The sequence below is a fragment of the Vanacampus margaritifer genome, chromosome 2, assembly GCF_051991255.1.
Source record: "Vanacampus margaritifer isolate UIUO_Vmar chromosome 2, RoL_Vmar_1.0, whole genome shotgun sequence".
Lineage (NCBI taxonomy): Eukaryota > Metazoa > Chordata > Actinopteri > Syngnathiformes > Syngnathidae > Vanacampus > Vanacampus margaritifer.
This window is the reverse complement of record NC_135433.1, coordinates 54,079,489-54,095,265: the sequence shown is the minus strand read 5'-3', so window position 1 is coordinate 54,095,265 and position 15,777 is coordinate 54,079,489. Positions and strand designations below refer to the sequence as shown.

At 40.4% G+C, this 15,777-nt stretch overlaps 1 protein-coding gene across 1 annotated transcript in view; it reads left to right on the top strand.

Annotated features, from left to right (window-relative positions):
- The window catches only part of LOC144043999 (uncharacterized), a 9,176-nt gene extending 1,106 nt beyond the window's left edge, over positions 1 to 8,070 (top strand). Inside the window, exon 2 of the mRNA XM_077558149.1 lies at positions 5,088 to 8,070. Within this exon, the coding sequence (XP_077414275.1) occupies positions 5,088 to 5,851 (764 nt within the window). The 3' untranslated portion in view covers positions 5,852 to 8,070. The remainder of the gene's footprint in view (positions 1 to 5,087) is intronic.
- Positions 8,071 to 15,777: the final 7,707 nt, after the last annotated feature.

Below are 15,777 nucleotides of genomic sequence, written 5' to 3'. Positions count from 1 at the left end.
TGGCATTTACCCGCTTCCGAGCTCTGAAGGAGCGGCTTGGACTGAAGAGCGACGCAGAGTTGGCCTGCTTGCAATTCGACAGGTAAGTGCCAAACAGAAAAGAAAATGTTAGCTTGCTGATTTTGCGACATGCTAGGTTAAGTCACATTGACAAGGGTAACTCGGCAATATAGAACGAGGGTCGAACTTTTTTTAAATCCTTATATTTACACCTGGCAATAATTGAAGCTAAGCCAAAAGGCTACAGCAACGTTTGGGGGTGGGTTGCGGGGTGGGTAGTTTTCGACGCTCTGGACGGGCTGTGAAGGCATCACAGAAGCTACGCGCGCTATTGGCTGTTATGCTGTTGTAGTTGAGCCTGCTGTTTTGTTCTTGAAAACTGTTGTTAGCTCCACACTCCACGGTGCACAGTCTCGGATCAGTAATGTGACCATTTTCAAAATACCTCGTCACTCGCTCTCACAGCTTGCTTGGCTGAGTGCGATCAAAGGCAGGGGGCGTGAAGGATGAGCTCATATGGGTTGAACCATGGGAGGGGTCCGTTTTGAATTGTTTGTTTAAAAACAGAAATGGCCAAAACTCCGGACAGTGCCTTAAAAAAAAAGAAATAAAACAGTTTAACTCTTTTACTGGCAAAGACGTTAAATGACGTTCTGCAAAAACCTACGGAGGAGCGCCAAAGACGTTAAAAGACGTCCACCCATTTTTTTTTATTTTTGAAACGGGTGGAGGAAAGCCTTGCCCAGCTGTGGTGAAAGTTTCAAGCAGGTCTAGTGAGCCTAATGACTATTTTTGGCCCCTAGATGACTCTCTTTTGACAAGATTGGGTAGGCGTCAGTAGAAGACGTGAGGCGGAGCTAGAGGGGACAATGGCTGGGGAAGGGAAAAAAACATGGCGACCGGTTAAGCAGCTCACGGTCGAACAGTTTTTTTCAAAGACGAAAAGCATCGACCAACGCTAAAGAGCACATTGATGACGACGATGATCATCATCGATGATGATGATGGTGACTCCGAGGTTGACGCTGAAGTTGCAAGCGTTGACACGGCGGCTATGACGACGTCATAAAGGTTCACCGGCTAGCGATGCTAACACCGGAAAACGCGGATCACAACCGAGCATGCTCAGGCGGACGTTCAATCGGACGACGAAGAGTGCCCCGAGTCCAATGCATATTCATCGGAGGAGTGGGTACAGTCTGCTACTTGCTATTCCCCGGAAAAAAAGGCCGTCAAGAAAGTGTAACGTCGGCACGTGAAAGGGGCCAACGCAGTGAAACTACACTGTTGTGCAAATCCTGCTCCCTCTCCTTGCACGCATGGGAGCGTTACAAAAAGAAAAACTGTATTTGAAACATCCACATAATTGTAAATAGTACCACAGTTGTACACATTTGTAAATAGTTTGCGAAATTGTTTTGTCAAATTGTTACACTGTTGAATGGAAATGAACGTATTTTGCAAACAAAAAACACTTTTTCATTGTTGGTGATAGCGTTTTACAGAAGTAAAGCACTATTTAGGTGTTTGTGGCATCATTCATGGACAAAAAGAAGTGTACAATTCACTAGAGTGCATGAAATAACATCGTTTCACAAAAAGCTCTTTTTCTCCGCTTTTTGTTTCAAAACAGAGCATTTGGGTGAAACTAACCATTTTCTATTGTTGATTACTGAAGAACGGAATAAGGTAGAAACAAACTTTTTTTTCTGATGAAAGATGAGAGTTCAATCTTTCATTTGGTAGTATGTGTGTTTCCATAGTCCAAACACAACATTTTCTGTGGACCTTGAAAGATCAGTCAAAGCGCTTAAATCGGCTGGCACTGGCGACATCCCGTTTCTGAAAACTTCTGGCAGTCAAAGAGTTAATAGGCCTATATTAAAAGTCCACTTTTTTCACTAACATGGTATGTCCTTTTGATAATGATCCCGTTGATGACTAAGCACTCTCAAAAGAAAATTGTTGAACCAAAATAAGTGTTACGGCTGTACAAAGGCAGACAAAAACAAGGAAGCAAGCTTACAGGCTTTATTTGAACATAGGGAGTACGCTAGCGTGAATAAAGACTACAACCAAAAGCAACGTGACACGAAGCCAACACGGAAACAAACAGTACACAATAACTAAGAAGGTGGGCGGAGAGCTACAGGTGAAGGACTTAAGGCAAACGCAAAAATCACTCTAAACCTACACAAGGCTGAGGGAGTAACAGAGAACAGAAAATCGTAGTAGTACTTACTAATAGTGATGGCAACATCGAAACTGTGTTTTGGTACGTACCGGAATTGCGTTTCTAAATCTGTCTCAGAATCAGGATGTCAAGTGATAGTTGCCTTTCACGTTCCATTACACCTCCAAACGTCACATTGTTTCAGCAAGTGCCTTTTCTAAAATAAAATAAAATACGACCATTGCACTATATTAAAATGTCTTAAATCTGAAATAAATCCAACCTAAGTATACTAAGTTGGTATGTAAAATTGCCCTGGATGCTGATTCATCGCCCTACATGGTAAAATGTCAATAAGTGGTATGTTCAGTGGTAACGCACCCGCACAATGTGCTGAAAATAGTCCGATATGCAGGTAACCCCGGTTCAAATCCCGCTCCGGGCAGCTTGTTTTTGCAGATTATTCATTCATTTTTCCTCTCTAATACTTTGTCAAAACTTAAGATGCCCTGTCGTAAAAAAACAAATATAGCCTACAGGTTTTTGATTAAATGTGATAGTACTGGGCGTTTCATCAGAGCATTTAAGTCATGTTGAGAGGCAAAATTAAAAACAAACCAAGTATCAGCAACAAAAAGATCATTTGTACTTCTATACTTATTTTGACGGGGTGGGGGTTATTCAGTTTTTGTTTCCCATGATATTATTTCTCTCTCTTATGGCGTCCATTACAATTATAGCCCGATTGTGTAAATTAGATGATGACAGACAGCCAATAGTTAGTTTCCTTACTGGGGAGCTGGCAACACTGATTTACTGTTTGCTTGTAATATTTTACACTTGGCCACCAGATGTCGCTGTGGGGAGATGTTTCGAACGTTCCAAAAGATCGATTCCTTTTGTGAATCAATCGTTTCAAATGATTTGATCGTTTCAATGTTCCATTTCTGCCATCCCCACTTACTTATAAACATAAAAACCAGTTGCACTACTGGCGCGGACTAAATTACAAGGAGCATGAGAGTATCAGGTTGGCAGTTAGCAAAGGTTACACTATCTCGGCACCCCTCTCCTGTCACTCCTGCGCTTAAATACTCTGCTAATGATGATGCAGAGCAGGTGTGACGCAGGAGGCTCCGCCCACCACCACACACCTTGGGCTCTTCAACACACACACACACTCACACACACACACACACACACACAAAAGGGCAACAAAACAAAGCAACATACCAGGATACGACATTAAGATTATACATATAATTGTTGACCAATTTAATAATATTACTTCAATTGGTAACCCACGATTGAATTAAATTAATTTAAGTGACTACATTAAATTTAATTAATTATGAGATTATTAAACTTAATATATTCACTTTGTATTAATTTTTGATTAACAAATTGAATTGTTGACTAACTTTAAAAAAAAATTGCTAGTAACAGACAAATCAGACGATTGAATTCAATTAATCCAAAGTGAAGATATTATGTTTAATTAATTCATTCAAGTTCATTCAACTGAATATATTCACTTGGGATTAATTGTTGATTATCTAATTCAAATGAATATATGAAGTTTATTAATGAACTCCTAATTCATTAAACTTAATATATTCACTATTCGTCGTAAAATGGTTATCAGGCCGTGCATAGATGTCTTTTTGAACGGTACCGTTTCACATCACAATCCATAGTCTACATACACAACGTCCTTACATTTGCAACATTACCAGCCGTAGTCATGCGCTCACATTACAGCATATATTGTGCTCCGTTTTCTTCTTATAACCGTTTGAATAATGTTTTTATATTTCATCTTAAGTCAAGTGCGCTTCTCCCCCGCATCTAAATTAAATGAATTAATGAGCTACCATTAAACAGGTTTCCCCTGTAATACAATTGTGACTGCAAAGGACTGCATTTAAATTTACGCATTGACCTAAGCGGCAACGTTCTCCCACGGCGCCTTCTTCTATGGGGAGCCGCTGCGGTGTTGTAGTTTTTTTCTAAAGACATGTTCAAATTCGCCATATGATTGCATTAAGATTTTCTTTGAGAGGGGTACAAAAACAAAACACGGAAGCAGAGGGCGGCGCCGCGCACTAGCTTCCCCGTTGCCAAGGTGACTCGACGAATCGGGGCTCCATTGATGCGGTCTTTTTAGTGTGGTGGTCACTCCAGGTGAAACTACTCTGCGTTGATCAAACTAACACAAATCAGCTGTTCTGGAAGCGATAACGCAGAGTCAGGGTTTCAGGGTAGGTCAACTCGCTCTTCAGGGTTAGTCTCAGAGTTTGTTGAACCTGCTTTGTGAAATGGACCCCAGGAAACATTCAGTAATGAAATTGTGCTGTGTGGCTGCACACCACAAATGGTACATTCAAAACTGTTGCTGTGATTTATTTATTTATTTTCTTCTGGTCACATGTGGCTTCTCACTCAGTTTGGAAGTCGGCCAACAATTTTTAAATCTTGCCGCGTGAACCTGGCTTAAGTCTCAATATCAAACAGCTCACTGCTTACGCTGCCGCCATGTCAGAGTCTGGCTGCGAGCCCAGATTTTCTTTTTTCAACTGAATACTTTGATCAGCCATTGCCGAATGTTCCCAAAGATACTAAAGTTGAGGTGATGCTGAGCTAAAGCGCTAAACTTCCCTGCCTTACTCATTCACTTTCATCCAGTATATGTTCCCCAAATGTATGTATGGAATGGTGTATTTTGCAACATTTTAGTTTAAAATGGTCCCACGTTGTTAATGGCTCAAGTAAATAATGACTTGGGCTGTCTACCAATATCTCTAAAAGATGACTACTCCATCACACAAGGATGTTCGTTTTTTTGTTGTTGTTGGAAAATATTTTTGAATGTATGGCAATAAGTATCATAACAAAATTGACTTGTGTCCTGCAGACGTCCAACAGCTGGTTAGTCATCAAGTACTTCCCCCTGAGCCGCAGGCGGAGAGCTCCATTTTGGGGCAAAAGGATCCACAGCCCATCCATGTTAAAGTGGAAGCTGCTTATCCGCAGTTCCCCCATGTTGAAGAAGAAGAGGCTGAAGTGGGCACGTTTCCACTGACTGGTGTTTCTGTGGAGAGTGAAGACGACCAAGACAAACCACCCGAGTGGTCACAGCTTTATCATGACAGCCCAAGTGGAGACCACTGTGGAGGACCACCACCAGACGGCTTCTTAGCGCCACTGTCTGACAGTGATGACATGGAAGAACATTTGAGGAGCGACACAGACTGTGAAGGTGACAACAAGCGGTTGAAGTGCTCTGAAAAGGAGAAAACTGGCAAGGAGAAAATAACACAAATGTGGGAAAAGGGTTTTCCATGCTCGGTGTGTGGGAAAAGTTGGACCAATAAATCGAATTTGCGTGAACACATGAGAACACACACAGGAGAAAAACCCTTTAGTTGCTCAGTTTGTGGTAAAGAATTCTCTCAAAAGCAAAGTCTGGTCACACACACGAGAACACACACAGGAGCGAAACCCTTTATTTGCTCAGTTTGTGGTAGGAAATTCTCTCAAAAGCCAAATCTGGTCAGGCACGTGAGAACACACACAGGAGAGAAACCCTTTAGTTGCTCAGTTTGTGGTAAGAAATTCCCTGAGAAGCGAAATATGGTCAGGCACATGAGAACACACACAGGAAAGAAACCCTTCTAGTTGTTCAGTTTTGTGCTGGGAGGTTTACTTTTACTTCACACATGAGGACACACAAGGGAGAGTAAATGTTTTATAGAATATCCCCCCACAACTGCTGCGTCTGATGAAGACCACATACTGTTTTTAGGGGAAATTTCATAATTGGGAAGATGTACCTTGTAAAAGTATCAAGCTCCTTCATCATCATCATCATCATCATCATGATGCGATACCTTGCCGACTGGCGTAAGCGATCATGGATCCACTTCACCCTGTCCTGCGTTGGTGTTTGTCATTCTTGCTGGTCCAAGCCATGTTGTCAACCTGTCCAGGGTCTTTTCCCTCTGTCTGCCTCTACTTCCCTTTCCATCAAACTCGCCAGTTGTTACAATATGTTCCAATGCTCCTTTCCGCATTATGTGTCTGATGAACTCTGCCTGTCGTTTTCGTATATTCGTCAAAAGTTGTCAACTAATTTGCTTCGCCAAGGACTTCTTCATTTGTTTTTCAAGCTGTCCATGGGATACGCAGCATTCTTCTTATGAACCATATCTCTGTTGCCTCTATTGTTCTTTCCAATTGTCTATTTGATTGTCCATGCTTAGCACCCGTACAGGTGTGAAAGGGCCATTACATTACTGGCTCGATGTAACTTTACAGTACTCTTTCTTATTTCCAATGACAGATTAATGTTTGTACACTGCAAATAATGTGGCACTTGCCAAGATTTAAAACCTTAATTTTTAAAACGTTTCTTGTTTTAATGGTTATTTACTTATTTTAAAATTTTGGCTTTCTATTATTATCTTAAATTGAGCATAAACGTGTCTAGGTTGTCTCAATTAGTCTGGATATCTTAAAATAAAGCAAATTACCCTTAAAATAAGTTACACTGGTTCTCTCAGCAAAGGTGTAATAAAAAATAATCTTATTTCAATATTTAATACCAAACACAAGTGGCTTGATTTAAGTAACACACACTTGGCATCTTTTGCATTTATTAAACAGATCTCAGGTCTCTGATTCAAATGCATGTAGCACATTTCACATTATTGATACAGCCATGCAACAACAAAATGTGGATGGCTCTGCTGAATCAGAACTGCACTACTCACAATTGCACATCATGAAAATACAGTTTACCCTACTTCAAAAAAAAGATTGTCAATTGTTAGCAGTGTGGTATAGTTTCACTTTGAACTTTTTCCTGGAGGTGTTGTGGTTTTATGCACACTAGTTCATACTATAGCTTTTTGACAGTGGAAATAGTTTTATGTTAATTTTGTTTTCAGGTCCAAGTAGTTGAAAATGGAAATATAGACTTCCTTAATTGGAACTAGTTGAAATGCAATCCGTAAAATTTGCATTTTTCAAATTACTATGGCTAATTGCTGTTAGACTTTTGCTCCAAGCGTCAGCCCATTAATCAGTTATAAAGTGATAATGAGTGGGATTAATATTAACTTTGCAAGTCAATTTATAGTGCGTGCCCCTAAATCTTTTACTTGCGTTCCTAAAATTTCAGGGTAGGACCTACTGTGCTCCTTTTAAGAAACGTTAGTCTGGAGCTCTGAGATGGCTGATTCTTCTGATTAATTGTTTTTTTTTGTTCTGGTTTATCGCAACACATCTTGACCTACAGCAAACCTTCCTTCACAATGTCCTTAATTGATATAAATAAAGGAACATGTTCACTTCTAACCATATCACCGAATAATTTAATTGCAGGGAGATGGTGGTATATTTTCATGCAGCCAGTACAAATCATGTTGGGCCACATTAAGTTATTTTTGAATAAATATGTAATAAATAAATAAATGTTTATAATTTTGTAAATTGTGTTTTGCACTAGGGAGTGCTTGCATTTCAGTCTGACGAAATTTGCACAATAAATGTTATCCTTTGCACAACAAAAGTTATCGTACTTGTGTTTTATCTATTTGATACATTTTGCTTCTGTAATAGAGTATAATAAACCTATTAAGAAATTATTAATTTAGTAAATCATCATTAATTAAAAATACTTTTACATTTAATTTTACATTGTAATATGTGCCGTTACCGTGAAGGGATGCAATTGATATCGTGATATGAATTTTGAGCCATATCGCCCAGCCCTAACTGCTCAATACATGAGTGATGACCGCTCTGATTTAAGAGAGAAGTTACCATGGTCTATAAAAACAATTATACAGCATAGAAAGCATTACATCTGCTGCTTCACAATATTGACGAGAATGAGGATGACTGAGAGAGCGAGCCCAAGCATGAGCAGATCCCCTCAGCAAATAAGAGCCGTGTTGCCCTAAACACCGGAAGGGGTGACACAGTTCAAGGTATTATTAGCCTATAGCAAAATTTTGGCTGCTGGATGTGAGAGTCATCACATTTTTGGCTCTACAGACCAGATAACAGGCTCTATCTGAAGCTCCAACAACAAGGTTTCTTTGTGGGCTCTGGTGGTCCCGGGAGAGGAGCTACATTAGATAACTCGTGGAGTCTCCCTTGTCCGAAGAAGCTGTTAACATCCGGAACTTGTGCGGGCTCTTAACCGGAAGTACATAGGGAAAACCCTTGCTAATTCTTTTGCAATGTTTCCGTATTAAAACCTAATTTATCATCATAGAACATGTTTTTAAATCTCATTTATTAAATTAATATAGACGAAATTAGCAAATATTGCATGCCCAGTTAACGCACAATAAATGTCGGCTATGTTATGAAGCAGTTGTTGCCACAAGGACCACAATGACATAAGCGCAATGTGCCGACGTGGAAATATCAGACCAGCTTTTGTAGTCCATTTTAAAAAAATGTTGGTCATGGATAACGTTTTTCTTCACAAACTTTATGTCACATCACGGACTCAACGAAGGACCTCAGTGTCACTCCTCCAGCACCGTCGGTGCACAATGCAGATCAGATGAGCATAAGATATGTTATGTTCTTCGCCCCAAACGCAAACATAAACTCTTGCCGGTGCTTTTGCAGGAATGTGTTCTGAGTCTGAAGTAAATATAAAAATGTACCCAGTAGCTACCACCCACGCTCTGTTCTCAAGAAGTACAAATATTTGTCTTGTGTGGGAAAAAAACAAAAACGGTACTGATTCAATCCCCGTCCTTCCGTTAAAAAAAATTATAACAAATAATAAGAATAAAAACTAAAAAGCTGAAATTACCAAATTTACTTTCATAAAAAAAGTACAACAAAAACAAGTTACAGGCAAAAAACTATGTTTTAAGAACTGACTTTCAAAATATATGTATTTTTTCAGTTAAATACAAAATGTTTTAACACCATGCAGTAGCTATTGGTTTTTCAGTTGGCACAGGACACAACATTCTCCAAGAATCGTTTTTGGCATTAATTCTAAGCGACCTGTGTGGAAAACTATGCACTGCTCATCACCTGCCCAAAACAATCCCCACAGTGATACTTGGTGGTGCAGCATCATGCTTTGGTGTTGTTTTTCAGCTGCAGAGAAAGGACGGCTGCTTACAATTGAAGGAAAGATGAATGTGGTCAAGTACAGAGATATCTTGGAAGAAAACCTCTTCCAGAGTGCAAGATCTCCGACGGGGCCGAAGGTTAACCTTCCAACAAGATAATGATCTAAAACACGCAGCTCAAACAACAAAAGGAGTGGCTTTGGAACAACTCTGTGACCAGTCTTGAATGACCCTGACCTAACCCAATTGAGCATCTCTGGAGAAACCTGAAAATGGCTGTCCACCATTACATTAATGAGAAACAAAATGAACTTTTTCCATTTTAGCAAATAGCTGCCATGAAATAAAGAAAGACAAATTTAAAGGGGTCCAAATATTTTTGGTTTGCGCGGTGGCTGACTGGTTAGCACGTCCGTTTCCCAGTACAGAGGTTATGAGTTTGACTCCGGGCTGCGGGCTCCGGCCTTCCTGCGTAGAGTTTGCAAACAGTGTAGGAGTCATACAAATTGAGTGCGGTGTTTGGATCATTGTCGCAATATTTTAAAAAAAGAAGCCGTTTTTCAAAATTGTGGGTAAACAGTTGAAAAAAACTGTAAAACATAATTTTTCAGCATGTAACGCATTCATATCCCTCATTTACTGAATTAATATCAATGTAATTAGCGAAAATTGCAGCCCAGACAAAAAACAAACAAACTGAAATTAAATTCCCAAATTTAATTTAGTACAAAATACAACTAAAACAACTGAAAAAGAAAGAAAAACATTTTAAGAACTACCTAGTTCCTGGCTCACATTAATCCATGTTGCAGCTAGTCACTAAGATCTCAATCAATAAAAAAACTTGACCGCCGTTGACTTCACCTCTATCTAGTTACAGTGTGTCTTTGTTATGTCCTGTCCGATCCTAATCCATGTTTTTCCAGGTTGGGAAAAAAGTTACAAGCCTATTTTGAAAAAGAGTGGAAAGTGCTTACGACTTGTGATTTTAATACTGCTGGAGCATAGGTTAATTTGTAATAGGCTTTCCAAAATCCTGAGTCTGGTAAAAGTTGGGCACATACCTTATGTGCTGTTGAGATGACATAAAAAACATTTAATCATTGTCACATCTTTGGGCCTCAAGGAGATGATATCAATAATGTATTTGAAACCTGTAATAGAAAAAAACTGAGCTGCTCTTATTTGATTGTATTGATAAATGGCAAAAGAAGGTGTTGCTTTAAATTGAAGAGCATCAAAAAAAAGCACAGTAGGCTTACTTTTTAAATTTGAATAATACCTAACAAGCCACAAACTTTATGACCCCTTGACCCCAATCCAATAAAAAAACCACAGATGATAATGTTACACTTTTTTATTTTTACGATTGCATAAACACATGAACAAAGTGGACCTCCCAGTCCAAACTGAGCAACTAAAGGGTTTCTCTCCTGTTTGTGTTCTCATATGTTCATACAATTTCGATTTGTTTGTCCAACTTTTATCACACACTGAGCATGGAAAACCCTTTTTCCACATTTGTGTCATGTTCTTGTTGCAGATTTTCTCCTTTTCAGAGCATTCCAACTGCTTTTTGTCACCTTCACAGTCTGTGTCGCTCCTCAAATGTTCTTCCATGTCATCACCGTCAGACAGTGGAGCTAAGAGGCCGTCTGGTGGTGGTCCTCCACAGTGGTCTCCATTTGGGCTGTCATGATGAAGCTGTGACCACTCGGGTGGTTTGTCTTGGTTGTCTTCACTCTCCACAGAAACACCAGTCAGTGGAAACGTGCCCACTTTAGGCTCTTCCCTTTTCAACATGGGGGAACTGCAGAGCTGTAGCTTCCACTTTAACATGGATGGGAAGTGGATCCTTTTGCCCCAAAATGGAGCTTTTCCCCTGCGGCTCAGGGGGAAGTTCTAAAGAGCACATTGATGACGACGATGATCATCATCGATGATGACGATGGTGACTCCGAGGTTGGAAGCATTGACGCGGCAGTAGAAGACGTGAGGCGGAGCTAGATGGTGTTAGACATTATTAACATTTTTAATTCTTTATTTTATATATTAACTATGTTGAAATGTTTTATGGATGTGTAGAGCAGGTGGAATAGTGTTGAACTCAGTATAATTTGACCTTAACCTTGTTTTCGTCTAAAAAATTCCTTCTCAGTGTTCTGTGCGAAAACACATTCTCTTCGTGAGAACATATTCTGCTTCGAGAGAGCACCCACACACACACACCCACACACACACCACTGACTCTGTTCGCATCATCACTCACGGCCACTCTAGATTCTGTTTTGGGAAAAGTACCCTGAGAGTATATTTTGTCTAGAGATGAACACAGCTGCAACTGAGAATTCTGTTTTTCAATCTGTTTCTTCTGTTATATAACATATTTACTTATTCATGAGGGGAGGAGGAAAGGCGTTTTACTTTCAAAACTCAATTCTATAAGAAGCCCTCTTCCCCAAGGGAGGGGGCACACGCGCACCCTTTAATTCCACCTGTTACGTGATGTTGAGTGTTGCCGTGACCGGAGAATTCTCTGAAATAAATCATCCTTGCAAGGAATTTCTCACAAGAAATCTGTCTTCAAGTTTTTTGGAACACGCAAAAGAGGACAAATAATTAGCCTCTTTCAATGGCTGAAGAAGCGAACAATGGCGACCGGTTGCAAGCAGCTCACACTTGGGAATTTTTTTCAAAGACGAAAGGCATCGACCAACGCTAAAGAGCACATTGATGACGACGATGATCATCATCGATGATGATGATGGTGACTCCGAGGTTGACGCTGAAGTTGCAAGCGTTGACGCGGCGGCTATGACGACGTCATAAAGGTTCACCGGCTAGCGATGCTAACACCGGAAAACGCGGAGCACAACCGAGCACGCTCAGGCGGACGTTCAATCGGACGATGAAGAGTGCCCCGAGTCCAATGCATATTCATCGGAGGAGTGGGTACAGTCTGCTACTTGCTATTCCCCGGAAAAAAAGGCCGTCAAGAAAGAGTAACGTCTGCACGCGAAAGGAGCAATCGCAAGTGAAACTAATCTGTTGTGCAAATCCTGCTGCGTCTCCTTGCATGCATGGGAGTGTTACAAAAAGAAAAACTGTATTTGAAACATCCACATAATTGTAAATAGTACCACAGTTGCACACATTTGTAAATAGTTTGTGAAATTGTTTTGTCAAATTGTTACACTGTTGAATGGAAATAAACGTATTTTGCAACCAAAAAACACTTTTTCATTGTTGTTGATAGCGTTTTACAGAAGTAAAGCACTATTTAGGTGTTTGTGGCATCATTCATGGACAAAAAGAAGTGTACAATTCACTAGAGTGCATGAAATAACATCGTTTCACAAAAAGCTCTTTTTCTCCGCTTTTTGTTTCAAAACAGAAACGAACCATTTTCTATTGTTGATTACTGAAGAACAGAATAAGGTAGAAACGAACTTTTTTTTCTGATGAAAGATGAGAGTTCAATCTTTCATTTGGTAGTATGTGTGTTTCCATAGTCCAAACACAACATTTTCTGTGGACCTTGAAAGATCAGTCAAAATGCTTAAATCGGCTGGCACTGGCGACGTCCCGTTTCTGAAAACGTCTGGCAGTCAAAGAGTTAATAATGGGGGATTTCGTCTGTGCTTGGAATTGGAAAATGGAAATGGAGCCGGCCGGAATCATATTCATTAAATGACTGCATAGCTTGCCACGACCGCCGCCCCGAAAATGCTGGTCAACATAACATCATCACAGCGTTTCAATATAGAAACGAATGTGTCAAAATAAGTCAGTTAGCATGATCAACAAGTTTTACCTTTGCAATACGAGGTATATTGTCCTGCGGTGCAAGCGTAGCATCTCGTCCCAGAGACCGCCAGCGACGAGCGTTTAAATCAGCTCCGGTGTAAGGAGGAGAGCCGGTTAGACACCGGCATTGACTACATAATGATATAGGTCATGCGCTGTGAATTTCGGCAAGGTCGGTGATTTGATTAACTTGGTAAAAACAGCAGATGACAGAAGGCAAGGGGCGTTTTTCAAACTAGCGATCCCCAATTTAAGTAAATATCGTGCTCTATGAGTCCCTACTAAATGTGCAACTTCGACTGACAGGCGACCTGCGGTTGAAGTAGTAGATTCCATGGTTCTATGGGCAATAATAACTTTTAACTTGTAAAATAACAGTCGCTCCGGGTCACGTCCACGTTCATTCAACAATCATTTCCTTCCGCCGTCCGTCATAAGGCAGTCACGTGATCACGTGATGTCGGTGCAAATGGTCAATACCAGGGCGAGGGCCGAGGGCATAGGCGAACTAGGCGGTTGCCATCTAGTGGAGGGGGTGCTAGATTGCAGGGCAAAAAAAAGAAACAAAAGATACAAAATATTTTCCCCCTCAGGTTTTCTAAAATAAAATATGTAAATGGCCCTACTATTATTTTTGTTTTTGCATTTTTGTATTACAGAATTGCGTTGTTTTATTGTGCTTTTATAATATAGTTGATACTTTTATTTTGAAGGATACAGGAAAAGGTCTCATAAACCGGTAGGAACTGACGTAAGTAACCGACATACTGCCATGCCATTAGTAGCACCGTCTTCCAAGTGATGGACACGTTACGGTTTCCATTGAGCAAAAACCAAAACTAGGGACACACCAACTGCATTCCTTAGCGTCACCTGGGGAGTAGAGTTGGGGGGACAAGTCGAAATGATTATTCTTTTTCTTTTGGCTTGTATTGATAGGGGTCACCACAGCGTGTTATCCTTTTCTATCGGTCTAGCTTCTACATCCTCTCTAACATCAACTGCCCTTGTGTTTTCTCCTCACTACATCCATCAACCATCTCTTAGGAATTCCTTTTGCTCTCTTTACCAGCACCTCCATCCTCATCAACCATCTGCTGATATACTCACCATCTCTACACTGGATGTGTCCAAACCATCAAAGTTTAAGTAATATTACTTTTTTTTTTTACGATTGCATAAACACTAAAAACAAAACAATTCCATAATTATCAACACCTTACACTGAAGGATCAAAACATTGGACCAGATTTTTACCACTATAAACACAAAGTCAGCCTCACACTTTTCAGAACAACACACACAATGATTTGCAAAATACTGAACACACTTTTATAGATTAGACACAGAAGTATGTCATAATGTCACTTCTTTGCAATTCCAAAGCACTGACTAACAAATCACTACACACATGAGCCAGTTGTGAGTTCACAAACTCCGGAGAATATATCCTATACCGTTCCCGCTGATAAGTTTGCAACCGACCTTTTTGTGGTCGGACCAATCAGGCGTTGTTTAAGGCAGGACGAAACCAAAAAGCGCCGATGGCGGGGTGTTTGGTGGGGTGGGGTGGTGGGTACGGTGGGCGGGGTTAAACTAACCTAACAGACGAATGGATGCTGCAATTAATTCTGTTCTTGAAGAATTACTCACCGTTTCCTTGTTGAATGTTGAACAGCAAGAGGCGTTTTGTGCATTTTTAGCTGGTAAAGAGACGTTCGTACTTCACCCCCCACCCCCGCACCCCCACGACGAGAACAAAGACATTTTCATCCATTGCCTTGATTGTTTAAAACAAATGTACAAAGATGCCGCATCGTCCAATCAGCTCTCAAGTATTGTACAGCAAGTCCCTCCTTTCCCAAACTGATCTGCCGAGTGAAGTTACAGATTAATAATGTGAAGAACTCCCTTGAGTGAATCACAATCAATCTGGCTTGTGAGGTTATTGCAAAGATAGATAGTCGACCAAAGTGCGTGTGACCATTTTGATTAAGGTATCATTGTAAGATGGTAAAAATGCTACTACCATAATGCGATCGTGATATATGTGAGCCGCTAGCTGTGGCTTGCTCTGGCTAAAAAATGATCTGGTGGTCAAGGTTGTGAGATCTCTCCAAATACCCTCCTTAAGGTCTCTTATTTTCCTTTCCCAGCCCAATAGTTGAAATTGTTGTCAAAGTAGATGAAAATAAGTGATGAATCAGCAATGTTGTTGTTTTTAAGTGTAACATGCTAGCGCTAATAGCTAGCGCGGTCGGGAAACTAGCTAAATTGGTTTAAAAATAACCCGAGATTCTTCACCTTGAAATTCCAAATGATAAATCCACAGCAAACAATAAAAGCCGAAAGTACAGAAGACGCAAGAATGTCCGTGTTTTGGGATCGAGCCATCCTACCTTGGAGCATACGTGATGTTACCATGTAGTCCGCTCCGGGCAGTAACATCGGCAAATGTTTGTAATTCAATCGATTCCACGAATCAAACGTTTCAACATGTACAGGGGTGTTAAGCTAAATCTTCCGCATACGTCTTCCTTACACAAGTAACGCTAGCGTAAGATGGGGGTGACATTCATCAACTAAAAAAATTCCAGCGGAAATTTTGAATGGGACTGCTGACTCTTGTAAATGAGCTGAACAGTTTAAAATTTAAACCACTGGAATCGCTCAAGAAATGTGGAATTG